General features: G+C 49.4%; 1 protein-coding gene across 1 annotated transcript in view; it reads right to left on the bottom strand.

Moving 5' to 3' along the window:
* Positions 1–8551: 8551 nt before the first annotated feature.
* Positions 8552–27035, bottom strand: part of UROC1 (urocanate hydratase 1) — a 40730-nt gene continuing 22246 nt past the window's right edge. The window contains exons 14-20 of the mRNA XM_041762861.1: positions 26618–26739; positions 25237–25307; positions 22030–22128; positions 20221–20320; positions 17228–17309; positions 11340–11439; positions 8552–10290 (exon numbers count right to left, since the gene is read on the bottom strand). Of these exons, the coding sequence (XP_041618795.1) occupies positions 10150–10290; positions 11340–11439; positions 17228–17309; positions 20221–20320; positions 22030–22128; positions 25237–25307; positions 26618–26739 (715 nt within the window). The 3' untranslated portion in view covers positions 8552–10149. The remainder of the gene's footprint in view (positions 10291–11339; positions 11440–17227; positions 17310–20220; positions 20321–22029; positions 22129–25236; positions 25308–26617; positions 26740–27035) is intronic.

The raw sequence follows: 27035 nt of genomic DNA, 5'->3' as shown, positions 1-27035 counted from the left end.
TGGGCTGCTTCCTTTACTTGATTATTGTAAATAATGCTGCTATAAACATAGGAATGCATGTATCCCTTTAGATTAGTGTTTTGTATTATTTGGGTAAATACTCAGTAGTCCGATTACTGGATCATAGGGTAGTTCTATTTTTAACTTTTTGAGGAACCTCCATACTGTTTTCCACAGTGGCTATACTGGTTTGGATTCCCACCAACAGGGTGAGAGGGTTCCCCTTTCTCCACATCCTCGCCAACACTTGTTGTTTCTTATGTTGCTGATTTTAGCCATTCTGACCGTTGTGAGGTGATATTTTATTGTAGTTTTGATTTGCATTTCCATGACAAAAATTGGTGGTGAGCATCTTTTCATGTGTCTGTTAACCATCTGTATGTCTTCTTTGGAGAAATGTCTGTTCACATCTTCTGCCCATTTTTAAATTGGATTATTTGGGGTTTTTTGGGCGTTGAGCTATATAAGTTCTTTATATACTGTGGATATGAACCCTTTATTAGATATGTCATTTGCAAATACTTTCTCCCATTCCATGGATTGCCATTTAGTTTTGTTGATTGTTTCCTTGGCTGTGCAGAAGCTTTTTATTTTGATGTAGTCCCAATAGTTTAATTTTGCTTTTGTTCCCCTTGTCTCAGGAGAGACATATCTAGAAAAATGTTGCTATGGTCAGTGTCAGAGAAATTACTGTCTATATTCTCTTCTAGGATTTTTATGGTTTCAGGTCTCATATTTAAGTCTTTCATCCATTTTGAATTTATTTTTGTGTATGGTGAAGAAAGTGGTCCAGCTTCATTCTTTTGCTTGTAGTTGTCCAATTTTCCCAACACCATTTGTTGAAGAGACTGTCCTTTTCCCATTGGATATTCTTGCCTCCTTTGTCAAAGTTAATTGACCATATAATCATGGGTGTCTTTCTGGGTTCTCTAGTCTGTTCCATTGAGCTACGTATCTATTTTAGTGCTAGTATCATACTGTTTTGATGACTACAGCTTTGTAGTGTATCTTGAAATTTGGGATTGTGATACCTCCAGTTTTGTTCTTTTTCAATTTTGCTTTGGCTATTTGAGATTTTTTTTTTGTGGTTCTATACAAATTTTAGGATCATTTGTTCTAGTTCTGTGAAAAATGCTGTTCATAATTTTGATAGCGATTGCATTAAATCTGTAGATTGCTCTGGGTAATATAGATATTTAAAAAATATTTATCCTCCCAATCCATGAGCATGGAATTCTTTCCATTTATTTGTACCATCTTCAGTTTGTTTCATCAGTATTTATAGTTTTCAGAATACAGGTCTTTCTCTTCCTTTGTTAAACTTATTCCTAGGTATTTCATTATTTTTGGTGCAATTGTAAATGGGATTGTTGTCTTAATTTCTCTTTCTGCTACTTAGTCATTAGTGTATAGAAATGCAATGGATTTCTGTATACTGACTTTGTATCCTGCAACTTTACTGAATCCACTTATCAGTTCTAATAGTTTTTCTAGAAATCCTTCAGGTTTTCTACATATAGTATCCTTTCATCTATAAATAGTGACAGTTTTACTTCTTCCTTACTAATTTGGATACCTTTTATTCCTCATTGCTGTGGCTAGAACTTCCAGGACTATGTTGAATAAAAGTGGTGAGAGTAGACATTCTGGTCTTGTTCCAGACCTTAGGGGAAAAGCTCTTTGTTTTTCCCCATTGACTATGATGTTTTTCATATGTTGAGGTATGTTCCCTCTAGAGGGAAACGTTAAAGGTTTTCATCATAAGTAGACATTGTACTTTATCAAGTGCTTTCTCTGCATCTATTGAAATGATCACATGGTTTTTATCCTTTCTTTTATTCATGTGTTGTATCATGTTGATTGATTTGCAAATCCTGAACTACCTTTGCATCTCAGGAATACATCCCACTTGATTCTGGTGAATGATACTTTTAATGTATTGTTGGATTCAGTTTGCTAATATTTGGTTGAGACTTTTTCTTTGTTCATGAGAGATATTTGGTAACTATAGAATTCTTAACATCATGAGTGTTTTTAAAGTAATTTTTATAATTAAATAATTTATTTCCACTATGGAAAACAGTATGTGGTTCTTCAAAAACTCAACATAGAATTACCATGTGATCCAGCAATTCCATTCCTGGGTAAATACTGAAAAGAACTGAAAGCAGAGACTCAGGTATTCATACAGCCATTTACATAGCAACATTATTCATAGTAGCCAAAAGGTAGAATCAATCCAAGTCTGCATTGATGGATAAATAGCTAAACAGAACATGGTGGTTTATGGTTACAATGTACTATTATTTAGTCCTCAAAAGGAAGGAAATCCTGACACGTGTGATAACATAGATGAAGCTTGAGGACATTGTGCTATATGAAATAAACTAATCATAAAAAGGATAAACCCTGTATGATTCTATTTATGTGAGGTCCCTAGAGTTATCAAATTCATAGAGACAGACAGTAGGATGGTGCTTACAGGGGTTGGGATGGACGGAGGGTGAGTTAGGGCTTAATAGATTCGGATGTTTTCCATTTGGGAAGATGAAAAAGTTCTGAACATGTATTGTGGAGTTGGGTGCACAATCTGAGTGTACTTAACGCCACTGAACTGCACTCTTAGAAGTGGTTAAAATGGTAAATTTTATCACAATAAAAGAAATTTTGGTGGGACTGTGGATGAGTTGCATCTTTTCAATTTTTCAGCTTTTAAAAGATACTTCTAGGGGTGCTGGGGTGTGGCTCGGTGGGTTAAGCACCTGCCTTCTGCTTAGGTCATGACCTCAGGGTCCTGGGATAGAGCCCTGGGTCAGGCTCCCTGCTCATCAGGGAGTCTACTTCTCCTCCCTCTGCCCCTTCTTCCACCCACTCTTGCTCACTCTCTCACTCTCTCTCTCAAATAAATAAATCTTTTTTTTTAAAAGATACTTCTGATATTTTTCACAACTTTTTTAAATGGGTGAAATCAGCCTGACTAAGCATTTGGCAAGGACTCATTTCACCCTTCCTACTGCCAGAGGTACTCCATCACTGCAAATAATAGGGCTTATAGTGAGGGGCAGATGTGTGAACTCATATGCTGGGCTGTTCGGTAGTGTCTCCATCAGAGAGAGGAACCCTGCAAGCATTTGTGTATAGGAAGTGGTTTGGGGCAGCTAGAGACAGACTGTGGTTTGGGGCAGACCAGCTGACACACAGGTGCTTGTCACATTTGTTTGCATTTGGGGAAAAATCTCACCAGCCCAGATGTTGCTGGGTGCCCAACACTTTAGTGGGGCACAAGGTTACAAGAATACCTAGTTCCAGGGGTCCCAAAACAGACCAAGTTCGGCCACTCAAGCTGTCAAAACCCAAAGACAGAGAAATGAGCAGTGGCGAAACAAGAAAGGAATTAATTTAGCGAGGCCACCATCAGGAAGACAGCAGACTAGTGTCCCAAAGACTGTCTCCAAAGTGCCGAAAATAGTTCCTGGTTTATAGCAGGAAAATGTGGGTAGCTGTGTGCAGCTGGGCAGTGAAGGTTTTATCCTGGGCAGGGTCTTGCTGGCTCAGGGTGGTCCTTACTGCTTCAGGGGGCAGTTTCATTCCCACTAGGGGATGCTTTGCCACAAGGGTCTTTTGCCTGAATTAAGAGACAAACTGAAAAGAAGAATTTAATGAATTACAAAGTACAGATTGAGGTCAAAACCAAGGATGCTGAAGTCCACTTTGAGCACTCTGATGGCATCCCTGTGGCCTTTGAATTGCCAATGTCCATGTGCAGGGCATCACAAGTTCGGGCAGGAGTAGGGATGGACTGCAGTTGGGAGTTCCAAAGTGTATGTTTTTTCCAACACCACTGAGACAGGGAAACTAAAGGGACCCAGTAAAAACTGTTTGGTTTTTTTGTTTTTTGTTTTTGGACTCTTTTCCTGCTTCCATTCTTGCTAGGACCTGTTCCTCAGCCTTACACATGCCTCATGGAACAGATATGTGTGTCCTTCTTATAAAGGTCAAGGAATTAATGGTATCTTTGGAGGCTTCCAGCACAATAAGGCAGTATCTAAGGAGTGGCCGGTCGTGTCATAAATACTTTCCAAGACCACTGACTCACCAAGACCCCTGGCTCCAGGGCGTAAGTGACTTATGGAGGACACCTAAACATTTGTCTGTGTTCCTGGATGCCCAAGAAGACACCAGCACTGAACCACAATCCTCAGTAAAAACCACAGACTCTAAGCAAAGTTGAGATTCAGTCATTTTCCTTTCCAAGTCTCCCAGATGTTCTGTCTATATGTGCACTCTCTCTGTCTGCAATAAACTCTGCTCTCATTTCCTCTCAATGCATTTGATTTCTATACTGCACAAAGCCAAGGATCTTCTTGGCTGTCCTGTGGGTCCTCAGACCTGGCCAGCCTGCGTCACCACCAACCAATTAGCCCAATTCTGACTATCTACCTGCAGATAGCACCAGATTGCCTAGGTTATGAGCTCAATCCTCCAAGACTATACCCGCCTGCCGCCCACACACACACCAGTTGCAAGTCCAGGTTGCTTCTGATTGACCAGCGATAGATTGGAGGTTCCCATGACCCCTTCCTTGGCTTTGATTCCTATGCTAGAGCAGCTTGCAGAGCTCAGAGAGACGTTTTACTTACCAGCTTACCAGTTTATTATAAAAGGACAGAACTCGGGAACACTAGGGAGAAGAGATGCATAGGGCAAGGTACGGGGAAGGGGCTCAGAGCTTCCATGCCCTCTCAGCATGTCATTCTCCCCAAATTTCCAGGTGTTCCCCAACCCAGAAGCTCTCCTAGCCCTGTCCTTTTTGGGTTCTTATGAAGGCTTCAATACTCAGGCATGATTGATCAAACCATTGACCATTGATGATTGGTTCAACCTCTAGCTCCTCTTTCCTCTCCAGAGGTCAAGGTATAGGACTGGAAGTTCCAACCCTCCCATCACTCCTTGGTTCTGCTGGCAACCAGTCCTCATCCTTAGGTATTATCCAAAAGTCATCTCATTAACTAATAAACTCAGATGTACTTGAAAGAAGTTTGTTATGAATATCAAAACACCTTGATCACTCTTGCCAGTTAAGTTAGGAAATTCCAAGGGTTTTTGGAGCTCTGTGCCAGAAATGGGGATGAAGACCAAATATATACTTTTTATTATAAATCAAAATATCTCCATAGGGGATTTCTGTGATGGTTAACTTTGCCCATCAATTTCAGTGGGCCATTTTAAACATTGTTTCTGGGTGTGTTTCTGAGGGTGATTCCAGACAGGATTCCTATTTAAATGGATGGCTCTTCTGCAAGTAGGTGGGCATCTGCAATCTCTTGAGATCTCAATCTGTTGAGGTCTAAAAAGACCAAAGGCAGAGGAATAGGAGTTCCCTGTTTCATAGCTTACTGAGCTGGGACACCTCATTTTATCTTTTCCTGCTCTGGAATGGGGATTTACACCACTGTGAGCCTGGTTCTCAGGTCTTCAGACTTGAACTGAATTATGCCTCTGGCTTTTCCAGGACTCTAACTTAGGGATCCATGGGCCTGCCATAATATATACAGCAACAACATCTATATGTAGATATCTATAGCATTCTCTCTCTCTCTCTCTCTCTCTCTATATATATATATATATACATATATATATGCACACACACACATATGTACAGATACATCTTCTATTGGTTCTGTTCATCGAGAACGATAAAACACAGAGATTGACATCCCAGCAGAGACCCTGCAGGTGACGCACAGTGGGAAGCAGTGTAAGAAACCAGCATCTCAAGCCCAAGAAGGAACAACAAGCACACTTGGCTTCACCATTGGCGGGCAGAAAGGACTGGTAGGGGCTGTGGCAAACTGGAAAAAACAAGCCCAGCCCCAAGGAGCCTCCAGCTGATTGCTTACACAGAGGTGGTGAGGGCACAGTCACCTGATCTCTTGGTTTCTTTAAGGAAACTGAAAATCTCAATATTTAAGTGAAATCTTCCAACTTGTAAAATTTGGTGACAAAGCCAAACATATTTAAAGAGGGCAACTCAAATCTGTGCCCCCCACCCCACATGCTCCTTGGAGGAAGCTACTGGAAAGCCTGGGGCAAGAGAGCTCATCATTTAGCTGAGCGCTCCTGAACTGGCTTGTGCTAGACAGGAAGGAAGTCATCTGATTCCCAGGGAGTTCCCAGAGGCTACCCAGGGAGAGGCCGTGACTACATTCACAATCTTGAATTTTTAGGGAAACTGAAGCCTGTGCCCATCATGGCCAACTGGTGTCTATTTTAATCATTTTGATGAAAACATCTCACCATAGACTACACATCTCTGCTTTCTTAAAAAAAAAAAAAAAAAAAAGACTGAACTGGACACAGAAGCCCTTTAAAACATCAGTTCCTGTGTCTGCCTGAGACATGACCAAATGAGCCATACTGCTCCATTCATTCCACAGACACCAAGGCTGCCCAACTCCCTGCTGAGCCCCGTGATGGCCCCATTCTGGATGTCAGTTGTCCCTTCTGGCAGGTGGCAGCAGGCTGTGACCCAGGGCAGCTGCCTACTTGCTGGCATAGCTTGGAATGGAACCAAGAGGGGGTCTGAGGCCCATGCACATGGCTGTCCGCCACCTGAGCCATGGCCTGAAGCTGGCCATTGAGCCCTACCTGGCTGTCCTTAAGGGAAGGTGCTGGATGGGAAAAGAAAGATTGTCCTGGTCTTAACGTTGAACATATCCTCTTTGTTTCTCCATAGGAACAGGGAATGTTCACACAGATACATGTCCCAGGGTGCTTTCATGGAGACTTGTTGACAGTCAATGTAGGGATTTAGTACTGAGCTTGCTGCATATGACAGAAGCCCTCCTGGGATGGCTTTAACAGGTGAGGATAACAGAGTCTGGAGCGGAGCCAGCGAGGCTGGTACAGCAGCTCCATACGCTGCCCAGAGGCAGGGCAGCTCTGCCTTCCCATGAGCATCCTCCATGTGCTTCTGTGGCCCTTGTGGCCATTGAAAGCAAGCTTGCTTTGCTTCCAGGCAGCACACCCAAGGTTCTGGCAGGGGGAAGGACCTAGGGCAAAAAGCAATCCAGCCTCACCTGCCCACTTTTGTTAAAGAATATCCGCTTTCTCAGAAGTCCTACCCTGTAGACTTCCAGCCTCATCTCATGACCAGGACAGGGTTAGTGGTCACTCCTAATCACAAAGCAGCTTTGAAAATCAACTATGTTTTAATGCATATACTACTGCCCAGACAAAATCGGGGCACAAGAGAGTGGCCACTAGGGAGGACATAAACAGTGCGGAGTGGTTGAAGACACAGACCCCAGCTAGATTGGTCTCCTCTTTGCAGGTGTCGGGGGGAGGCATGGCTCCTTAGACACCCATCCCCCAATCTCTTTCTCAATTCTCTGTTAAGGTGGTCATTTGTCACTGAACTCCAGGGGCTGAGTTAATGCCAGTAACTAATGAAAGGGAGATGTGTAGTCAAAGGTGCCCTGCTTTGCACAGTGAGGTCATGGGGCGGGGGGTGGGGGGGGGTGTCTCCTGGCCTGGACAGCCAGCACATGTGGTAGGGCCACTCAGTCTGACTCCCTGCTTGGCTCTGGATGTTTACAGGGGAGGGAGTAGGCCTCAACATCAGTAGGTGGGGTGGGAAGGGAGGAGAAGAGGGGCAGGAGATTCATCCCTTCACTTGGCTGCTTTTTATAACCTGGGTAAGAATAAAGCAGAACCAGAGTCCTTTGCTGAGATGCAGGTGTTACACTCTGTTATATAGCATAGAAAACTGAGGTTTGGGGGCACCTGGGTGGCTCAGCGGTTAAGCGTCACCTTTGGCTCAGGTCGTGATCAGGTCCTGGGATCGAGTCCTGCATCAGGCTTCCCAGAGCAAGCCTGCTTCTCCCTCTGCCTGTGTCTCTGCCTCTCTCTGTGACTCTCTTGAATGAATAAATAACATCTTTAAAAAAAAGAAAACTGAGGTTCAGAGAGGCCATGATCTCCAAGGTCCTGGCAGGCAGGATTAGGAAAAAGCTAAGGATTGCCAGGCCCCCACATCCACTTACTAGTTTAGGAGAAATTTTTATTTTTATTTTTTAAATAATAAATTTATTTTTTATTGGTGTTCAATTTGCCAACATACAGAATAACACCCAGTGCTCATCCCGTCAAGTGCCCCCCTCAGTGCCCGTCACCCAGTCACCCCCACCCCCCGCCCTCCTCCCCTTCCACCACCCCTAGTTTGTTTCCCAGAGTTAGTAGTCTTTATGTTCTGTCTCCCTTTCTGATATTTCCCACACATTTCTTCTCCCTTCCCTTCTATTCCCTTTCGCTATTATTTATATTCCCCAAATGAATGAGAACATACACTGTTTGTCCTTCTCTGATTGACTTATTTCACTCAGCATAATACCCTCCAGTTCCATCCACGTTGAAGCAAATGGTGGGTGTTTGTCAGAGAAATTTTTATTTTATAAAAGAAACACACCCACACACTGGACTCCAGAAAGCAATATTTGGCCTGTATAATCCTTTTCCATTAAATAAATTAACATAAACTAATAAATCAAAGTTTTGTTGGAGTCTTGGCTTTTTATTTCTAAAGCCTAATTAATTACAAAGGAAAGGGGAAGTCTTGTCCAATCACTGTGTTGTATGCCTGAAACTAATGTAAGATTGTGTGTCAACGATACCTCGATTTAAAAAGAGGAAAGGGGATGTCTCACTGGTTGCTAAGGACAGGGAAGCAGTCCCCCAGCCCCCGCCCCCTCCTAACCCCATCTCCCAGGCCTGGTCCCTTAGGATCAGCAGGGTGATGCCACAGTTGCCTGGATTGGAGGGAGGAGCTAGAAGTCCCCTCCCCAAAGGGGCTTGTTCTGATTGGCCTGGGTCCCACTGTGTGAGCTAAACAAGACAAATGGCCTCACTCCAGGGTATGCTCCTCTGGCATCAGAGGCTAGCGCTCTCTTTGGGGATCTTTCTCCCCACTCTCTCACACCCCCACCCACTGCTACCTTGTATCCTTCTCCTGCCTTGGTCTCAGCTCAAGGGGCTAGGTGGTCACAGGGGGGAAGCCTCTCACACCCAAAGCCTGCAGCACCCCAGAGGATTAGGACATTAGGCAACCAGAAGTCAAGCCCTAAAAGTAGGGGAATCCTTAAAAAGGGGAGGGTGTCTACTTCAAAAGGAAGGTCTGGAAAAGCATGACCACATAATTCCCTTTGTTTGGGGGCTTTGCACCTGAGACTGGGCTATGGATCCAGCCAGTACCAGAGTCAGGGATCTGAGGGAGGGGTGCGAGAACGCAGCCTCAGGCCCAGTAGGACTCCTGCAGGACACCTGGTCCCAAGCAGAGTCCGGAAGGCACTCCCTCTGAAGGGACTGGGCTGCATTTTCTTGAGCTTCTTGCTGTGCCAGCCATGGGGGTGCCCCTCCTCTCTCCTACCCCCACCCCGCCCCCACAAAGTACCATGGAGTCTATAGTGCAGAGCCCCACCCCCATCCATGGCCACCCATGGCCACCCTCCCCATGAACCTTCCATGGCTTCTTTCCTTTCTTTCCTAATCCTTTATTTCCTAATCCCTGTCTTCCTCCCTGGTCACTCTGAGCCCAGGGCTTGGCCACGTTCCTTGGGTTCACAGCTGGAGGCACCAAGGTCCAGAAAGAACGTGACAGACAGCTAGACAGGCCAGCAGACCGAAAAGCAACTGTATGTGTGGTTGGAAGGCAGACAGGAGGCAGAGTGGTGATAAAAACCAGGCCAAAGGAAACCCTGCTCCCCTGGTGGGAGAAGGAATGGCAGGGGCTTTGAAGGGACTTGATTGATGCCCAGTATTTGGGGCATGCACCACCCCCCCCCCCCCCCCCCGCAGAAGATAATGGAGTCAACTCTGTGGTGGGCTGGAGGATTTGGGCCTGGATAAGACTTTTGCTGCCCATCCAGGGTTCCCAGAGGTCAGGGACAAACGGTCCCATCTCTTCTGCTCTCTGCTGGCTCGTTTGTAAAATAAAATGCCCATGGTAGCGGCACACCCTCCAGGGTGTTGTGAGGCCAGATGAGGGCTCATGTGTGAAACCACGAAGCCAGGAGACCAGGGTGTATAGTGACAGGTGTGGTGTGGCTGTGAGGTGGGGATAGGGATGAAGGGGGGACAAGGGATCCAAGGATCTCAGGGCCGCAGGGCCTGTGAGAGCACACGCTCATCTGCCACCTCATGCGGGAGGGTCACCACCAGGCCCTTGTCATCCTGCATCGCCTGGCGGATGATCTCGTAGGCCTTCTGGTTCCCAGACCAACAGCGCCGAGCCACCTGTGGCAGGGTGAGGAGAGGGCCCGCAGGGGTCACTCTGAACACCCTGCTGCTGGGCTGCAAGTCCCCGCCCTCATTGGCTTCAGGGACCCTCCTTGTGCTGTGTGGGGCCCTGGCATCTCTCCCCCACCCCCGCCCCAGCTCAGACCTCCCTCTCCTGGCTGGACCACTTATGTAGCCCATAAGCCGCCTCTCCCATCTGAGACCGGCCATCCCTTGACCCAGCCCCATGTCCAAGAAAGACCTCGCCTCCTTGCCAGGGCCCCAGGCCAGGTGTCTGGGAACCATCCTCAGGGAATCTGCCTCCATCTCAGCTCCGCCTTAGAATCTCTCTCCAGTCCTCCCCTTCTCTCCACCTCCTTCCTCAGGGCTTCCCCGGCCTCCCTGCTGCCATGCTTGCCTCTCCCTCCTTCCCCTCACTGGTTTGCAGCCCTTGGGGTGAAGACTACCCCCTTGCTGGGAGCCCCTGTGGAGTTAGCCCCTCCAGGGACCTCTTACCCTCTCTCTTACGCTCACCCCCTGACCGAACATCCAGCTGTGTGGGCTCCTGCATGCAGAACCCCTCTCTTTACCCTCCCATCTGCCAGCACACATCCCCCCATTACCACTGCCCCCCACCCCTTCTCGTGGCCTGTGAAGTGGTCATAGGCAGGAGTGGGCCCCCGCGCGGACACATGCACATGTGCACTCCAGAGAGGGTGACCGCTGCCTGGCCTTGCAGAGCTGCCCACTCTGACCTGACTTCAGAGAGGCTAGAAAGAAAGCACTTTAAAAGGAGGAGCTCAGCATCAGCATCAGCATCTTCTCACTGGGAGAGAAGCCCCCATCCCCATGCAGACAGAGGCTGCCCTGGAGGAGTAGGCTCAGAGGCAGGAAGACACAAAAGAGAGCCAGCAACAGCCCCCCAAAATGGAGGGAGAGATCCAGCAGTAGCTGGAGAGGAGACAACAGTAAGCAGGAGCAGCGGGACTGTTTTCTGGGCAAGAAGGAAGCAGAGTCTCTCTCAGGTCTGCAGCGAAGGCCAGTGGAAAGGCCTGGGTGTGACTTACTCCATTGGAGACATCCCAGCTGAGCATCATCTTGGCCTTCTGCTCAGCCTCCTGGGTCCCGTCCAACACAAGGCCAAATCCTCCATTGATCACCTCCCCCCTGCAAGAGGCAGAGACATTTTCAGGTCACTCTCCAGGCTTGCCCCTGCCTGGAGCACACAGCAGTGCACACACATTTTGGGAACCCATTGGAAGCATTGGCTCAGGAGGGTGGTGTGGCTGGCCCCTCCAGCCCGGGAAGCCGTCGGCCCTCTCCCAGCCTGGGGATGCAGGACCCACTGGGCTCTGCACTCCCCACTTGCCCCTTCATGCTTTACCCCATCCACCCCACACTCACCATCAGGACACTCTACCATGTCCCCTCCCATAGGTGACCTTCTCTGCGGTTCTGAGTGCATCCCATAAAGATACGCTTCCTCGGTGGGGGGGGGGGGGGGGGCTCTTGTGCAGCTCAATTCAACTGTCATCCCCCCAGATTTCTCTTTACCCTCTTTATTTTCTTTACCTCTTCTTTCAGCTTGCTTTAGGTGTATTTGGGGGTCCTGATAACTTGATTTGAAGGCTGAGTTCCTTTATTTTCAGTATTTGTTTCCTAACGAACAGATTCCCCTGAGTACCATTTGGATCACCCCACCTCACAGATGTGATATGACCACGTGTTCATTCATTTCTTCAAAAGGTGTTGTGTGATCTTAGTTAAGTGTGCTAATGCCATCCAACTTCTCACATTTGCCCTGCAGTTCCAGCCATCAGCTGAGAGTGCCCTCTCCTTCCTGGCACTCCTGGCTCCTCATCCTCACCCCTGGTGTCACAATCAAGGCCTACACTGGGCCTGGCTGCCGTTCCTGCTCAGTTAGCATCACTACACCTCTCATAACCCCTTGTGTTACATACTTAGGAAATGCTCTCCCCTCTGGTCGGCACTTGCCAGGACTTTACTGCCCAATGCGAACTCCTGAGAACACAGCATCTGGCCTTTCAGTCCCAACTCCCAGCAAATTTGCTCTTTCTCCTTCCTGCACCCAAAAGGTGCACCTAGCTTCCCCAGCCCTAGATCCTTCAGGCCTATGGGCTTCTCTGCCCAGTTTGGGCTCTACTGACAATTTCAGCCAGTTCCCACCAAGAAGGTGGGGAGCCCTCTGCTGCAGGAGCCAGCTGTACACCCCACTCTAGGTGTGGAAACTGAGCCCTTCCCTGCCCTCAGCGTGTGTGCCCACAGCTGGGCAGCCCTGTGCCAACCAGCAGGCTCCTGTCACATCATCCACCAGCCTCCGAGTGGATCCAGGGTCATCATTGGTCACCTGTCAGGGGCTGATGTTGGATGACAGAGGGGAAAGCAGATGCCAGCCAGTGTCACCAAGCAAGGACTTCAGTGTGTCCTTCAACAAGAGAGGACTTTTGGAGATTAGAACTTCATCTTCTGTTTTGGGGGCCTGAAGCCCAGACTGCTAGAGAGCAAAGCCACTCAGCTCCATGTGACCTCAACCATCCCTACCCACGGAGGCACCTCGGCACACTGAGCCCAAGAAGACAGACGATAAAGGCAACATCACCATCAGCAGAGCACGTGGGGCTGCTCACAAATGGAGTTGGGACAACAAGCTGTCCCTCCGAGAAAACCAGAAAAGTAGAGCCCTATGTCACATAAAGAAAAATTCATGCCAAATGTACTAAAGGAAGAAAAAGTCAAAAGCATATGATAAATAAAGTTTAGAAGCATGTTTTTATGTTTTTTCTTAACTTGGGAAGGAAGAGGTATGTCTTCTAAAGCAACATTTAAGGGGGCACCTGGGTGGCTCAGCAGTTGAGCGTCTGCCTTTGGCTCAGGGTGTGATCCCGGGGTCCTGGGATTGAGTCCCCCATCGGGGTCCCTGCCTGGAGCCTGCTTCTCCCTCTCTCTCTCTCTCTGTCTCTCTCTCTGTCTCTCTCTCTCTGTCTGTCTTTCATGAATGAATAAATAAAATCTTAAAAAAAAAAAAAGGATAACATTTATGGGAGGCATGACACTGCCAGGCACTGCTCGGGGTCCTCTAGAGGTAGCTCTTGGCAGGTTAGCACATGCATTTAGCCCAGTCCTCCTGCAAAAGTAGCTTGTTCTGAAACCTAGATAGCATCTATTTCTTACAGGGGACTGTTGTGGCTGTCAGATGAGTTAGCATGTAACTCTAGAAGCATGTAACGTTCGTTAGCCATTCACTGTTTAATCTTCACCACCAGCCTATAAAGCAGTTGCGTCATTATGACCATTTTGTCGATAAAAAACGAAGCTCAACAAATTTGTGCAGAAAATTGACTTCAGAGTCCATGCTCTCAATTTTGCCACAAAACTACACACCCCTGCTGCACTGGGGAGGGGGGGGGGTCAAGGAGATTTATGTGCACAGACAGTGCAGTGAGCAACACAAGCCCTGAATACTTAGAGTGATCCTTGGGCCAGCAGAAGCAGCATCACCAGGAGCCAGATTCGCTAAATCTATGCCCCACTCCAGACCTACCAGTCACACTCTGCATTTTAACAAGCTCTCCAAGGGGTTCCTATGCACATGCAAGTTTGAGATGCTCTCTAAGACATCGCTTAGTGAGGACAAAATGTTGGTATCAGGATAAGGATGTCAGACCAAATATATGTATTTATTCCTCAAAGATGTGGACTCCCTAGGCTGTATCTTGCTGTGAGGTCACAAGGAACATTTGAGGGTAACAGAGGGACCATGAAAACATGGACTGAGAAGTCTCAACACCCAACAGTGAAGCCCTGTCCCTTCCAATAGCTCACAGAATTGGCCACACCCTCTCTACAAGGAGGCGGGAACTGCATTTACTGAGCAGACCAGCCAGCCTAAAACCAGAGACTGACCACTGACCTCTCCTGCTCTGCAGCCCATGGCCCAAAGGTGCATGCACACACTGTGTGTGGGCGCCCTCTCTAAATACAAGCAGACAGCAAGGACCACTGGACAGACAGCATGAGGACAGACTTCAAGCAAGCAACCAATGAGTGAAAATATCAGTGAGGGTGACAAAACATGAGACACCTAACTCTGGGAAATGAACAAGGGATAGTGGAAGGGGAGGTGGGCGGGGGTTGGGGTGACTGGGTGATGGGCACTGAGTGGGACACTTGGTGGGATGAGCACTGGGTGTTATGCTAAATGTTGGCAAATTAAACTCCAATTAAAAAAAAAAAGCAAAAAAAAAAAAAAAAAAAGCAAGCAACCAGAAAGAGGGGCTCCAAGAAGACAGAGGAAGAGGAAGATAGCACACACCCAATGCGGACTGTCTTGGAAACGTAAGTGCTCTAAAACAGGGAGACAATAGATGTAAAAACTGAGAGCAAGGGCACATGGGTAGCTCAGTCTGGTAAGCAACTGCCTTCAGCTCAGGTCATGATCTCAGGGTCCTGGGATCAAGTCCTGTATCTGGCTCCCTGCTCAGCAAGGAGTGATCACTCTTTCCCCTGCTCCTGCTCTCTCTCAATAAATACAAACCAAGAAATAGCAGACAGAGCTCATAACTTAGAAATGGATTTGTATAGAACAAAGAAAAAAAATTAGCTGACAAGTTGAAAGATATTTCTTCCCGGAGCCAGAACGGTTGAGGCTGAAATTTTTTTCCCCTGCTGATTTCGCAGTCAGACTTGCAGGAGTATCGGACGGATTAAATTATGTGGGTGTGTGAGCATGATGGAGTCCAAGGTGAATTTGAGGCACTTTCTGAAAGAGCCCCCGGGGACAGCCAGGATCCAGGTGTTGGCACCCGCATGTGGCCCTCCTGCAGTCCTGTCTGCAGACCCTGGGGAGAGCCAGGGGGTGGGAGCAACTTGGGAATTGGTGGGGAGCATTCCATCTCTTGGGAGCACCTTATTCAGGGGGTCCTGCCCCAAGGCCCTCATGTCACTGATGCTTTCTGAGGCCAGCTCTGCTCTCACCCCTCCAGCCCTCTGTGGCTCTGTGGACAATGACAGGTGACTCCTGGGGTATGACAGATCTGGGTTCAGATCCTGGCTCTGCCACCAGCTGTGGCCTTGGGCATGTGACCCAACCTCATCCTCTTCACCTCCAGCACCAATTCAGCAAATCCAGGGACAAAATGTCAGGTACCCCACAACCAGGCACTCTCCTTCCTGTTTTCTCCAGCCCCCATATCGGAAAGAACATGCACTGCCGTCACACTTTCCATTCATTAGAGCCGCCTGACTGGGCTACAGCTTGGAATTCTGGCCTCGAAGCCTGCCATCACAATGCTCTGGGAAGCTCCAGTGCTGGGGACTTGGCCCTGGAGAGCAAGGCCAGCTCTGCTGGCCAGAACGGACTCAGAGGTCAGTTCCGAGCCTGCCAGGAGCTGCCCTCCTCCCCAGAGCCACAGCACCCCCTGCTGCCCCCACGGCTGGCAGTCCACCTTGGCGAGAGCCCAGACCTGACAGCTTCCCAAGGTCTGAGGAGAGGCGAGGCCTGGGTCGGCTGCAGCTCATTAACTTCCTGGTGCCTCAGTTTCCTCATCTGTAAAATGTATTTTCTTCTAAGATTAGGTGAGACAGTAGATCCAAAAATTTTAGCGAATGCTTGCCACATCGCCTGTATATGATAAATATTAGTCATTTTTTATTTGTGGATGTGATAATTGTGATTTAGAATAAGAAATATTTGGTCTTCGTCCCATTTCTGGCACAGAGCTCCTAAAGCACTTGGAATTTTGTAAGCATTGAGAGCAGTTAAAGTGTCCTTCGTAAAAATAAATACATAAATAAATAAAATAAAGCATCCTTTGTTATGTTAACGAGGTGACTCTCGTAGGGCCTCTGAGGAGTGGGGGGGTGGGTGCTAGTTTCCAGCAGAGCCAACCTTATCATTACAGGATTGGCATGCTCAGTCCCACTCCCAGGCCTCCAGGGAGGGAGAGGGGCTGGAGGTTGATTCCAGGGGTCAATAATCTAGTCAGTCATGCCTAAATAATGAAGCCTCCATGAATACCTAAAAGGACAGGTTTGGAGAAGGTCTAGGTTGGGGAACAGAACACTTCCACGTGCCACTGTGCCAGGCCCCAAACTCTGCAAGGACAGAGGATGCTTTGTTTGGGGTCTCTCCCTATGTATCTCTTCATCAGGCTGTTGACTTGTACCCTTTGCTATCCTTTGTAATAAAGTGGTAATCTAGTGAGGGTAGTGGTTTCCTGAGTTCTGTGAGCTGCTTCAGCAAATTAATGGATCCCAGGGAAGCTATTGATTTGTAGCCAGTCGGTCATATGCACAGGTGACAACCTAGACTTGCAACTGGCACCTGAAATGGTGTCATCCTTGTGGGACCAGGCCCTTACCCTGTGGCATCTGGTGCCATCTCTGAGCAGATAGTGTAAGAATAGAGTTGACTGTGTCAGAGAATTGTCTGGTGGTGTGGGAAGGCCCCCACGTGTTAGAATTAGGGGTGCAGAATTATAGCAGATAGTTGCCTTCACATTGGAATGGCAACTATCAGCCTCCCACAAACCCCAATTTCTTCATGGCACAGACTAGAAACAGGCCTGCCAGGGCAGACCTGTAAGCCAGGGCCCCAGGAGAGCCCAGAATCCAGGTCTCCCGCCTCCCAGCCCAGCTGCCCTGGCCCAGGATGGCACTGAGAATTCCTGGGAAAACATCTGTGAAAGCAAAGGGAAAACTGATATGATAAGCATAGGTACGGTTCTTACAGCGTTTGTGTCCCACGTGACAGGTGAGGCCCTGAAAGGTAGAGTGGCTGGGCCATGTCCTGTGATTTCCAGCTCACACGAAGAACATCACAGCAAAGCCATTAGCAGAGGGAGCTCAGGGGAGGCAGGGCCCAGGATCACGAGGGAATTCCCGAGACCTCTACACCAGCCGGCACCCACAGCACCCAGTTCTCCAAAAACCTTACCAGCCGACACCCCCGCCATTATGAAGAGCGACCCAGGTGGCACCTCGAAAGGCATCTCCCACGAAGTTCTGCACAGCCATGTCTGTGGAAACAGAGGCCACCACCCATCACTCCCTGAATGAGGCGGGCTGGGGGCCTGAAGGTCAGATAGGGAACAAAGGACAGACTCTCGAAATAGCAATAGCTTATGTTTGCAGAGCTAAGCAAAGCCGGAGGAGTGACAAGTACCTGAGTCCTTCCATATAGTTACACTCTGGCACTGAATGCCAAAGTGCTCCAGAAGCAGAAAGCATGGAAGAATTAAAGGGGTGGTGGTACTGATTTTAGCTCATGGATACAGAGAGCCAAAGAGAGGCACTTTGACCTTTAAAACAAAGCAAAACCAATAAGGGTGGAGGACAAAGTACAAATTAATGACTGTCCTTGACCCCATCAGAGAACTGAGGCTCCACAGCAACTAAGTAATTACGATCTGGGGAGATACAGGCCCTTGCACAGGGAAACAGAACCCAAGCTCGTCACCTTACATGTGTGTCTAACAAATTGCTAAAGGACAAGCATAAGCTTGCCTGAAACCTTGAGGCCCTTAGGACATAGATAAAAGGGGGTGTGCATGTCCTAGCAAGCTCTCCCTCCAAAAACCCAAGCAGGTACTCCCAGAGAAGATCAGAGACAATCCTACGACCACTCTCCTCCTTATGCTGGGCAGTGAAATGGGAGAAATGCATCTCTAGAACCTGATAAAGACCAGGAAACATTCTCCCCTCGGGCCTCCTGAGATGTCACGCCCGACCATGTCTTGGCTTTACCTCACTGAATCTGATTTTAGGCTTCTGACCTTCAGAGCTGTGAGAGAATACATTTGTGTTGTTTTAAGCCATTCAGTTTGCAGTATCTTGTTACAGTGGCCATAGATATGAATATAAACTATATTAATATCAGGGAGTTGGAGCAAGGAATATAACTAGGGACAGAGAGGAACATTACATAATGATAAAGATGTCAGTTCTCCAAGAAGACATCAGAAACCAAAATGAGCATGCACCTAACTGCAGGGATTGATTGATTGATTTTTAAAGATTTTATTTATTTATTCATGAGAGAGACACACACACAGAGGCAGAGACACAGGCAGAGGGGGAAGCAGGCTCCCTGTGGGAAGTCCAATGCAGGACTCGATCCCAGGACCCTGGGATCATGACCTGAGCCAAAGGCAGATGCTCAACTTCTGAGGCACCCAGGCGCCCCCAACAGCAGAGGTTTAAAATACTTGGAGCAAAGATAGGTAACTACTGAAAGGAGAAACAGACAAATCTGCAAACACAGGAGATTTCACCACTCTCTCTCAGTAATTTGCAGAATAATTAAGCAGAAAATCAGTAAGGATCCAGATGACCAGAACAGCATTATCAACCAACCTGACCTAACTGATATCTGTAGAACCCACCAAATAACAGCAGAACATATGTTCTTCTCAAATGCACCAAGATAGACCATATTCTGGGCCACAAAACAACCCTGAACAAATTTAAAAGAAGAGACAAATATAAAGTAAGTTCTCAGGCCATAATGGAATTAAACCTGAAGTCAGTAAGAAAGTATTTGAAAAATCTCCTGAAACATAGAAATTTAAAAAGATACTTCTAGGGGTGGCTGGGTGGCTCAGTTAAATGTCCTACTCTTGATTTCAGCTTAGGTCATGATCTCAGGTTAATGAGATTGAGCCCTGTTTTGAGCTCCATGCTGAGAGTGAAGCCTGCTTAAGATTCTCTCTCCCTCTCTCCCTCTTTCTCTCTCTCTACCCCTCTGTCCCTCCCCGCCTCACACACCTCTCTCTTTTTCTAAAAAAAAAAAAAAAAAAAAAAGTTTAAATTAATTGATTAAAAAAGATACCTCCAAGTAACCAATGAATCCAAGAGGAAGTCTTATGAGAAATTAACAAATATTTTGAACTGAAAGAAAATGAAAATATATAAAAATTTGCAGGATGCAGCTAAAGCAGCTAAAAAATTCAGAGCATTAAATACTTATGTCAAAAAAAAAAAAAGATTTCAAATCAGTAACCTCAGCTTCTGTTTTATGAAGCCAGAGAAAGAAGAGCAAGTTAAACCCAAAGCCAGTAGAAGGAAGATTAGAGCAGAAATCAATGAATTTGGAAGCAGAAAAGCAATAGAAAAAAATGAATGAGACTAGAAACTTCTTTCTGGGGGAAGATCAATACAGTTGATAAATTTCTAGCCAGACTGATCAAGAGGAAAGAAGACACAAATGACCAATATCAGGAATGACAGAGGAGACATCACAACTGACCCCACAGACATTAAAAAGATAAAGGTATACAACTTTATACCTATAAATTTGATAACTTATATGAAATATATCAACTCCTTGAAAAAATGATACAGATGGGGTTCCTGAGGGTACCCCTCTTTTCCTTGGGATCCCATCCATGATGGAAGGAGCCCCCAAGTGTTGGGAATGAGCAAGCTATGCCAGGACTAGAATCCAGCAGCCTCTGTGATGGTTATAACTGTAGTGGGTTTAGAAGCAGAAGAGTAACAGCAGCCATAGCAGATAATCTTCATTGAGTGCTGCCTGCAGGACCCTGACCTAAAACTGCACACATATTAATTCATTTCATTCTTCATCTCTGAAGTAGGTGCTATTATTTCCATTTTACATATGAGTAAATTGAGGCTCAGACTTTAAATGCCTTGCTGAAGACCGCTCAGCAAGTGACAGGATCAGGTGCACACCCAAGTCTAGGGCATCCAACTGTCCCATTTTGCCTGGCACTAGCCCAGTTTAAAACCAGAAATCCCAGTTCCCAGAAACACCTGTGTGCTGGGCTGGTCACCCAATGCCAAGTCTCTCAGATGCCAGAACATTTTTTTTTTTGGAGCCTTATGACTGAATAAATGAGTCTATTGATTTTTAAACAAATTCAAATCCAACATTAACAAAATTTTGTTAGACTTTTTTGTCTTCCTCACCTGCACAGAAGGCAGAGCCATCATAAATGTTGGAGGTCTCCCTAAAGGGGCTGTCTGTGCCACTCACGTCATGGTGGTCTCGGCTCAGGACCACTGGCGCCTGCAGCAGGGAAGGTTATGAGATGTCAGCAATGGTGTCCACCATAGCTTCCTGGCACACACCGGGAGCCCTTTGGGTCCCTCTTCCTGGAAACAGACCTTCTTCAACAAGAGGAAGCATAGGTGTTTCTGATGGCTTCCAATCCCTACTAACAGATCTCACAGGGGTGGGTCCTTTCTCTGTGAAGGCCACCCGTGCCCTATGCCTGCGTTGGCGCCCTGGGCAGTCTCGACAACTCTATCCAGAGAGGTATGCCTATTACATGGACAGGAAAGTGAGGTCCAGTGAGGAGAAGAAACTTGCCCAATGCCCTAGAGCTGGACAGTGGACAGGCTGGGACTGATCCGCATGCAGTATGCTAGAGTCTGGGCTTTCCCCTGCATCTGCGCTCTAAAAAAAGGGGCAGACAGACAGCCCTGGTGAAGGCTGAGTGGGGCCGTGGCTAAGGACAGGTCCACCGGGCTCCCTGTGCAGGAAGAGGTGCCTTGCTGGAAGGGAAACTCCCCTTGCTTTGAATGGGAGGCTCTCTTCTCCTTTCCTTGAACAAACAGGCCAAGCTTGCTCTTCACATGTGCTCTGAACTGCTAACCCCCAGGCATTCTAGCATCTTCCAGGTATTCAGGTCTCAGTTCTTCACCAGCAACTCAGAAGGTCTGTTCTGACCACCTCATCTAAGGTCACCACTCAACCCTACCCAATCTAAAGTCACCACTCATTCCCCTTCACCCCCACCCTGTCACCCCTACCCATCCAAAGTCACCACTTGCCCCCACCATGTCACCCCTCCTTGACATCTCTAAGCCAGCACCCCACCCCATCACCCACATTCAGTTTCTTGTTATGTTCATCACCATCTCATTTCCCTCTGAATTTATGCCTTTGTCCTGCACCATCAGTTTCCCTTCCCTAGTGAGTAGATGAGGCCAGATCCTGTCTATTTTGCTCTCTGCCACTGGTCCCCAGTACCTCACGACAAACCTGGCATGGAGGAGGTGCTCAATCAAGCAGGTGGAATGAATGGCTTTCTGTGCCAACCAGGCCTAACACCTGGATATGAGGGTGCCTGGAGAGATGTCCTGGCAGGCTGCCCATCTTCCAGAGCACATGGAGCAGGGTGCTCTGGCAGCGCTCCCTGAGATGGGCTGGGGGCTGCTGTCCTTGCTGCCACCAGAACCAGCCACCAGGACAGGCTTCATGTTCATTCAACCTGATTTCCCTTTCACATCTGATCATTAACACTCCCAAACACGGGGATACCAGCAAGAACTCTGTGCATGGGCCTACAGAACAGAAGCAAGAGTGCCCTCCAAACCAGTGTGCCCAGAGTTCTGTGTCCTCCACGTGGGCCGGCTGACTGGGGGGAATGTGGGAGAAAGCCAGGGAAGTTTGTCATGGTTTATAAAAATATAATTGTTAAAAAAAGATAATTCAAGAACTGATGACTCGCTTGATCCTCATACCTAGGCTTTGAGGTTAATATTATTCTCTTGTAACAGAAGATGGCTCAGAGAGGGCATCTGACTCGCCCAAGATCACACAGCAGGGAACATACCAGAGGCTGGGTTTGAGGACAGGCCTTATCACTCCTGGTCCCCAGGTACCTGCCCCTCCTCTGACACCAACACAGAGCACGGGGCCTTAGGGCCGTGCCAGCACTGATGGAAAGGAGCCTATAGGGGGCCTCCTGCCTGCAGCACAGGACTGGTCACCTTGATCTTCCCACGAGCGATGGCTTGGTTGAAGGCCACAGCGATGGCCACACGGCCTTTTTGGTCTGAGTACAATATCCTTGCCTGGGACCCCACCACCTGCAGAGAAAAAGTAGAGAAGAAGCACCTCAATGGCCTAGGGACATGCCATGGGAGACTTGGGTAACAGGTCCACCAGCAGCCAGATGGGCCCCTTTAGGGAGGTCCTGGAGGACCCCAAGGTGTATGGTAGCTCTATGGTCTGTGGGCCTGAGGTGGGCCCTCATGTCCAGACTACTAGGCTGCCGCGCCAACTCCCTGCATGTCCACATGCAGTCTGGGTCCCCAGACATCCCTCTGAGATGCAGCACCTCCAGGGTTAACCCCAGGAAGAGGCTCCAAGATTCTGACTCTAGGGATGTTACCTCATATCCCTGCTTGAGTCCTTCCAATAAAAATAATATTATTTTTATAATTAATGCAAATTTGGATTGTGCCTGGCACAACTACAAGTACTCTGCACATTCACCCATTAGTGAATGTATAAAGAAGGTGCTAATAATTCTCATCCTGGGTTCCACTTTATGGATGAGAAAACTGGGGCACAGAGGCTGAGTGACCTGCCCATGACCACATGGGTGGTAGGTGGCACAGCCGAGCACCTGTGGACCCACTCACCAGGATGCAGCCCCTCAGGATGGTAGGAATCCTTGTGTGGTACAGTGGTCTCAACCAGGATGACATGTGGCAACAACTGGAGACACGTTTGAGTGCTGCCAGCATGGGGGTAGTACTGCCAAACATCCCACAACATTCCCCCGTGATAAGGTCATATTCAGCCCCCAGGCCCTGGCACAGGTATTGCACCCCCAGGTTCACAGCAGCATTACTCACAATAGCTAAAATGTGGAAGCACCCCAGGCGTCCATTGACGGATAAACAGATAAGCAAAAGAGATACGTTCTATGCAGACAGTGGAATATTACTCAGCCTTGAAAAGGAAGGGAGGGCAGCCCCTGTGGCTCAGTAGTTTAGCGCCGCCTACAGCCCAGGGCGTGATCCTGGAGACCCAGGATGGAGTCCCACGTCGGGCTCCCTGCATGGGGCCTGCTTCTCCCTCTGCCTGTGTCTCTGCCTCTCTCTCTCTCTCACTCTCTCTCTTTCTCTCTCTCTCTCTCTCTCCTCTCTGTGTATTCTCATGAATAAACAAATAAAATCTTTGAAAAAAAAGAAAAGGAAGGGAATTCTGACACAGGCTACAGAGTGGATGAACCTTGAGGACATCATGCTCAGTGAAAGAAGCCGGTCACAGAAGGACAAGTCCTGCATGATTCCCCTGCATGAGGTCCCTAGAGGAGTGGTGGCTGCCAGGAGCTGGGGGAGGGGGCAGGGAGGGAGGTCATGTTTCATGGGGACAGAGTTTCAGCTTGGGGAAGTGAAAACGTCTGGAGACAGATGGTGGTGACGGGTGCATGCAATGTAAGTGTACTTAAAGCCACTGAGTTGTACCTTAAAAATGGGTAAAATGCAAAACGTTATGGTAACGTACGTTTTGCCACAATTGAAAAAAGAAATGATTTGGCCCCAAACGTCAGGAGCACCAAGGCTGAGAAACCCTGGATTCTCCAAAGAGGATGTAGGGGTTTCCCTGAGCTGCCTGGCCACTCATCCTGGAACAGGGTGTAAGGTTCAGGAGCTGGTGGTGGAGCCAGCCCACCCGGACCATGGGCCTGAAAATAGAGCCCAGCCGGGGCCCTGGCGCCGGCCAGCGCGGCCGGCTGAGCTGCTTCCTCCGCCCTCACGCTTGCTAACTACTGGCCTTGCTCCCACACCAGTGGCCACAGCCCTGTGGGAAGGATGATAGTATAAATCAGCACCGCAGAGACTTGCAGACGTCTTGGATCCAGACAAAAGAAACTTGAGGAGGAACTGGCACAGGCTGGCCGGCTCAGCCGAGTACACCCTACAAGGCGCCCAGCTAGAAGGTCAATAACGGGCAGCCCTCTGCCATCACCATCGCTCCTGAGGCAAAGGGCAGTGTGAGGTAAGTGGGGAGAATACAACCTCCACAGAACGTCAGCTAAACTCAGGAAAGATGGCCCAGGTATCCTTGGAGCGGCGTCCAGAGGGCTCCCTACACCCCCGTCCTCCCCGCCTCCCGCCAGTCCCTTCCTGCTCTGCGAGTGCCCCTCCCTCAGGGCTGGGTCCTTCTCCCCTCCAGGCTGCCTCTGGCTGGGCCCCACACGTTTCCACTCCAGCCCCATCCTCCCCATGGCCTAGATCCCCAAGTTCAAGGCAGGTGTCTCAGACTCTGAGCACTCAGAGACCTCTGTTGCATGGGGGCTTTGTGGCTGAAACACGGGTGCAAACCCCTGGCCAAGGAGGAGTTCGGTGGGGTGGGGCTGGGGACAGAAGCCCAGGACCCGGGGCAGTGCTCAAGGGGGTCCCTCTCTGGCCCTAGGGACACGGTGGTAGTGTCTGGCCATCGAGGCCTGGCCTGTGAGCCACTTGCCCGTTTTCCGTTCGTCTCAGCACACCAAGCCGGCTGCCGCCTCGCGGCCTGTGCTTTGGCTGGTCCTCTGCCTCCCCTGACGGTCATGTGGCCGCTCCAGCATCTGGAGCTAGACTCACAACTCAGCTCCTCTGTGACACCTTCCTGACGGGTCTGTAGAAAGCAGTCCCCAGCCGGCACTGCCTCAATTCATGTTTATGTGCTTATGAGTGCACCCCCAGACATGAGGCAGCAGCGTGCCCTCTACTCGACCCTGACCCCAGCGATGCCCCGTGCACAGACTGTCCCAGAGGGCCTGTTCCAAGCATGCGCGCCACCACAGCTCAGGTGTCCACCATGTCCAGTATCTCCACTGCACAGATGAGACGGGAGGCTCAGAGAGGCTGAGCCACTTGCCCCAGGTCACACAGCCAAGAAGCCAGGAGCCCTGACTTAAGAGAGCTATTTGTGGGGTAACTGGGTGAGCGACTCCCTAACTGACCCTGGTCAGTGCCCTAGGGCCCCAGGCCACCTTTAGAAAGGCTTCGGGCTTCTTCGTCTGGCGGCCTGCTGGGTGAGATGCTGCTGCCGCTTCCTGGGAGGCCAGAGCTGTCTCACAGGTGCACTGGCACCATCTCGGGGCTCCCATCTACCAGCCTGGGCACGGCACGTGGCACCCCACCTCAGAGAGGGCAGCTGAGGGTCTGCCCCTGCTTCCCACCAGGCCAAGTCCTCACCAGCCGGTGCTTGGCGGCTTCTCGGATCCAGCGGATGTTGTCTGCATACTGCAGCTTCACGCCTGGGTTCACTGCAGGGAGAAAGGGGGGTGTCCAGGCATCGGGAGCTGCTATCCAGTGGGGTTCAGAACCAGGCCCTCCCTCTGGCAGCCGCTCAGCACAGACACCTGTTCTGCAATCCTCATGGAGCCCAGACACAGGGCCGGGAAGCCCCCAGCCCCAGCACTACCCCAGGCCGTCTGACTTCCAGAACCAGTGATGCAAACCATCACACGAATTAACGCACGGATGTGTGCAACCCCCTGCCTGATACCTCCATCCCTCAAACATCTATTAAGTCCTCACTGTATGTCAGCTGCTGTGCTGGGCACTGGAACAGAGACTTCAATGGGCCATGAAGGAATTCAAAGTGTAGTGAAGGAATTCAAAGTGTAGGACCAAAGGCCTCCCTGCAGAGGTAATGATCAAGCTACATCCTAAATGCTAAGAAGGAAGTAGCTACACAAAGATCTGCGGGAACAGTGTTCTAGGTGGAGGGAATGGCAAGAGCAAAAGCCCTGAGGCAGAAAGAAGCTTGGCCTATCCCAGTAAGGCAGGCCAGTTGGCTGAAGTGTGGAGGGCGTGCAGAGTCAGGTGGTAGCTGTGTTGCTCTGGAGCTGCTCCCACCAGCTCACCAGAGCAGCCCTGAATCTTCAGGAAGTGTGTGACATAGTCATTAACACACACATCATTAAAATTTCAGTTAAACAAACTCACACTTTTTAAATTTTTAAATTAAAAATGAAGGCGATGTTCGTAAGTCATCACTGTGTCATTACTTTCCCATCTTTTACGAGGTTCTATGCTCTTGGGATTACCTGCCTGGGGGAAACTCTGCTGCTGCTCCTCGGAGCCTCGCTGGAAATCAGCAGCCCTGAGAGCATATGCCCCTCGGCTACCAGCAGGTGCACCCTGCCTGGCTCCTCCCACACAGGTACCTGCTCCCCTTGCCCTGGATTTCCAGCCCTGAATCCGGGGAATAGGACCCTCCAGGCCACCTAGCCTGGATGTGGGCAGATGGGGAACGGCCTGTGGGGACTGAAAACCAGCAGCCAAGGCCGAAGGACCTGCAGAGAGATGTGGAGACAAAGTGCCCGGGACCCGGAAAAGCTTCAGAGAAGTGGGAGTCGGAGCTAGGACAGCGGTTCTTGCTGCCTCGGCTCCATGACGAAGGCAGATAACTGACAGGTCATGTCCCCCAGGAAGAGCAGGAGGTGAACCACGGGGTGCAGGTCTCCTGTGGGAAGCAGAGCCGAGCTGCCTCAACGGAGAAGCCCCAGCCACTGCAGGAGCTCTGACCCAGGCCCTGAGACTGGCCCCCGCCCCCGTCCCACGGCCTCACCTCCATCTGCGACCGCCCCCTCCAGCACAGACGCGGCCAGCTGGTCTGTCACTGCCAGGTCCTGGGGGTCCCCTGATGTGCAGACCCAGCGGAAAGGCCCAAATCCCAGGGAGAATATGTCCCTGCAAGGACAAAGTGACGCATGCCTCGGGCCTCCTAGCCTGGCCGCACCCACTGGCTGGGCCTGTGTCACCCCGAACTGAGGGAGGAGGCCTACAGATGCTCCAGAACCTGTAGGTCGTGTGCTGCGGGGAGCGCGGGGGCGCCTGGCCTATGGGCACCAACAGTGAACAGAGTGTCAGATCCAGAGTCCCGGCTGTGGCCCCTGAGCCACCACCTGGACAGCAGGTGGAGAGGCCACCGCCCAGTTCTCACCCCCCCCCCCCCCGGAAGCCCCTCCTTCCTCCTCCTCTCCCCC

Source organism: Vulpes lagopus, chromosome 7 (genome assembly GCF_018345385.1).
Source record: "Vulpes lagopus strain Blue_001 chromosome 7, ASM1834538v1, whole genome shotgun sequence".
Lineage (NCBI taxonomy): Eukaryota > Metazoa > Chordata > Mammalia > Carnivora > Canidae > Vulpes > Vulpes lagopus.
This window is presented reverse-complemented; position numbering and strand designations above follow the sequence as displayed.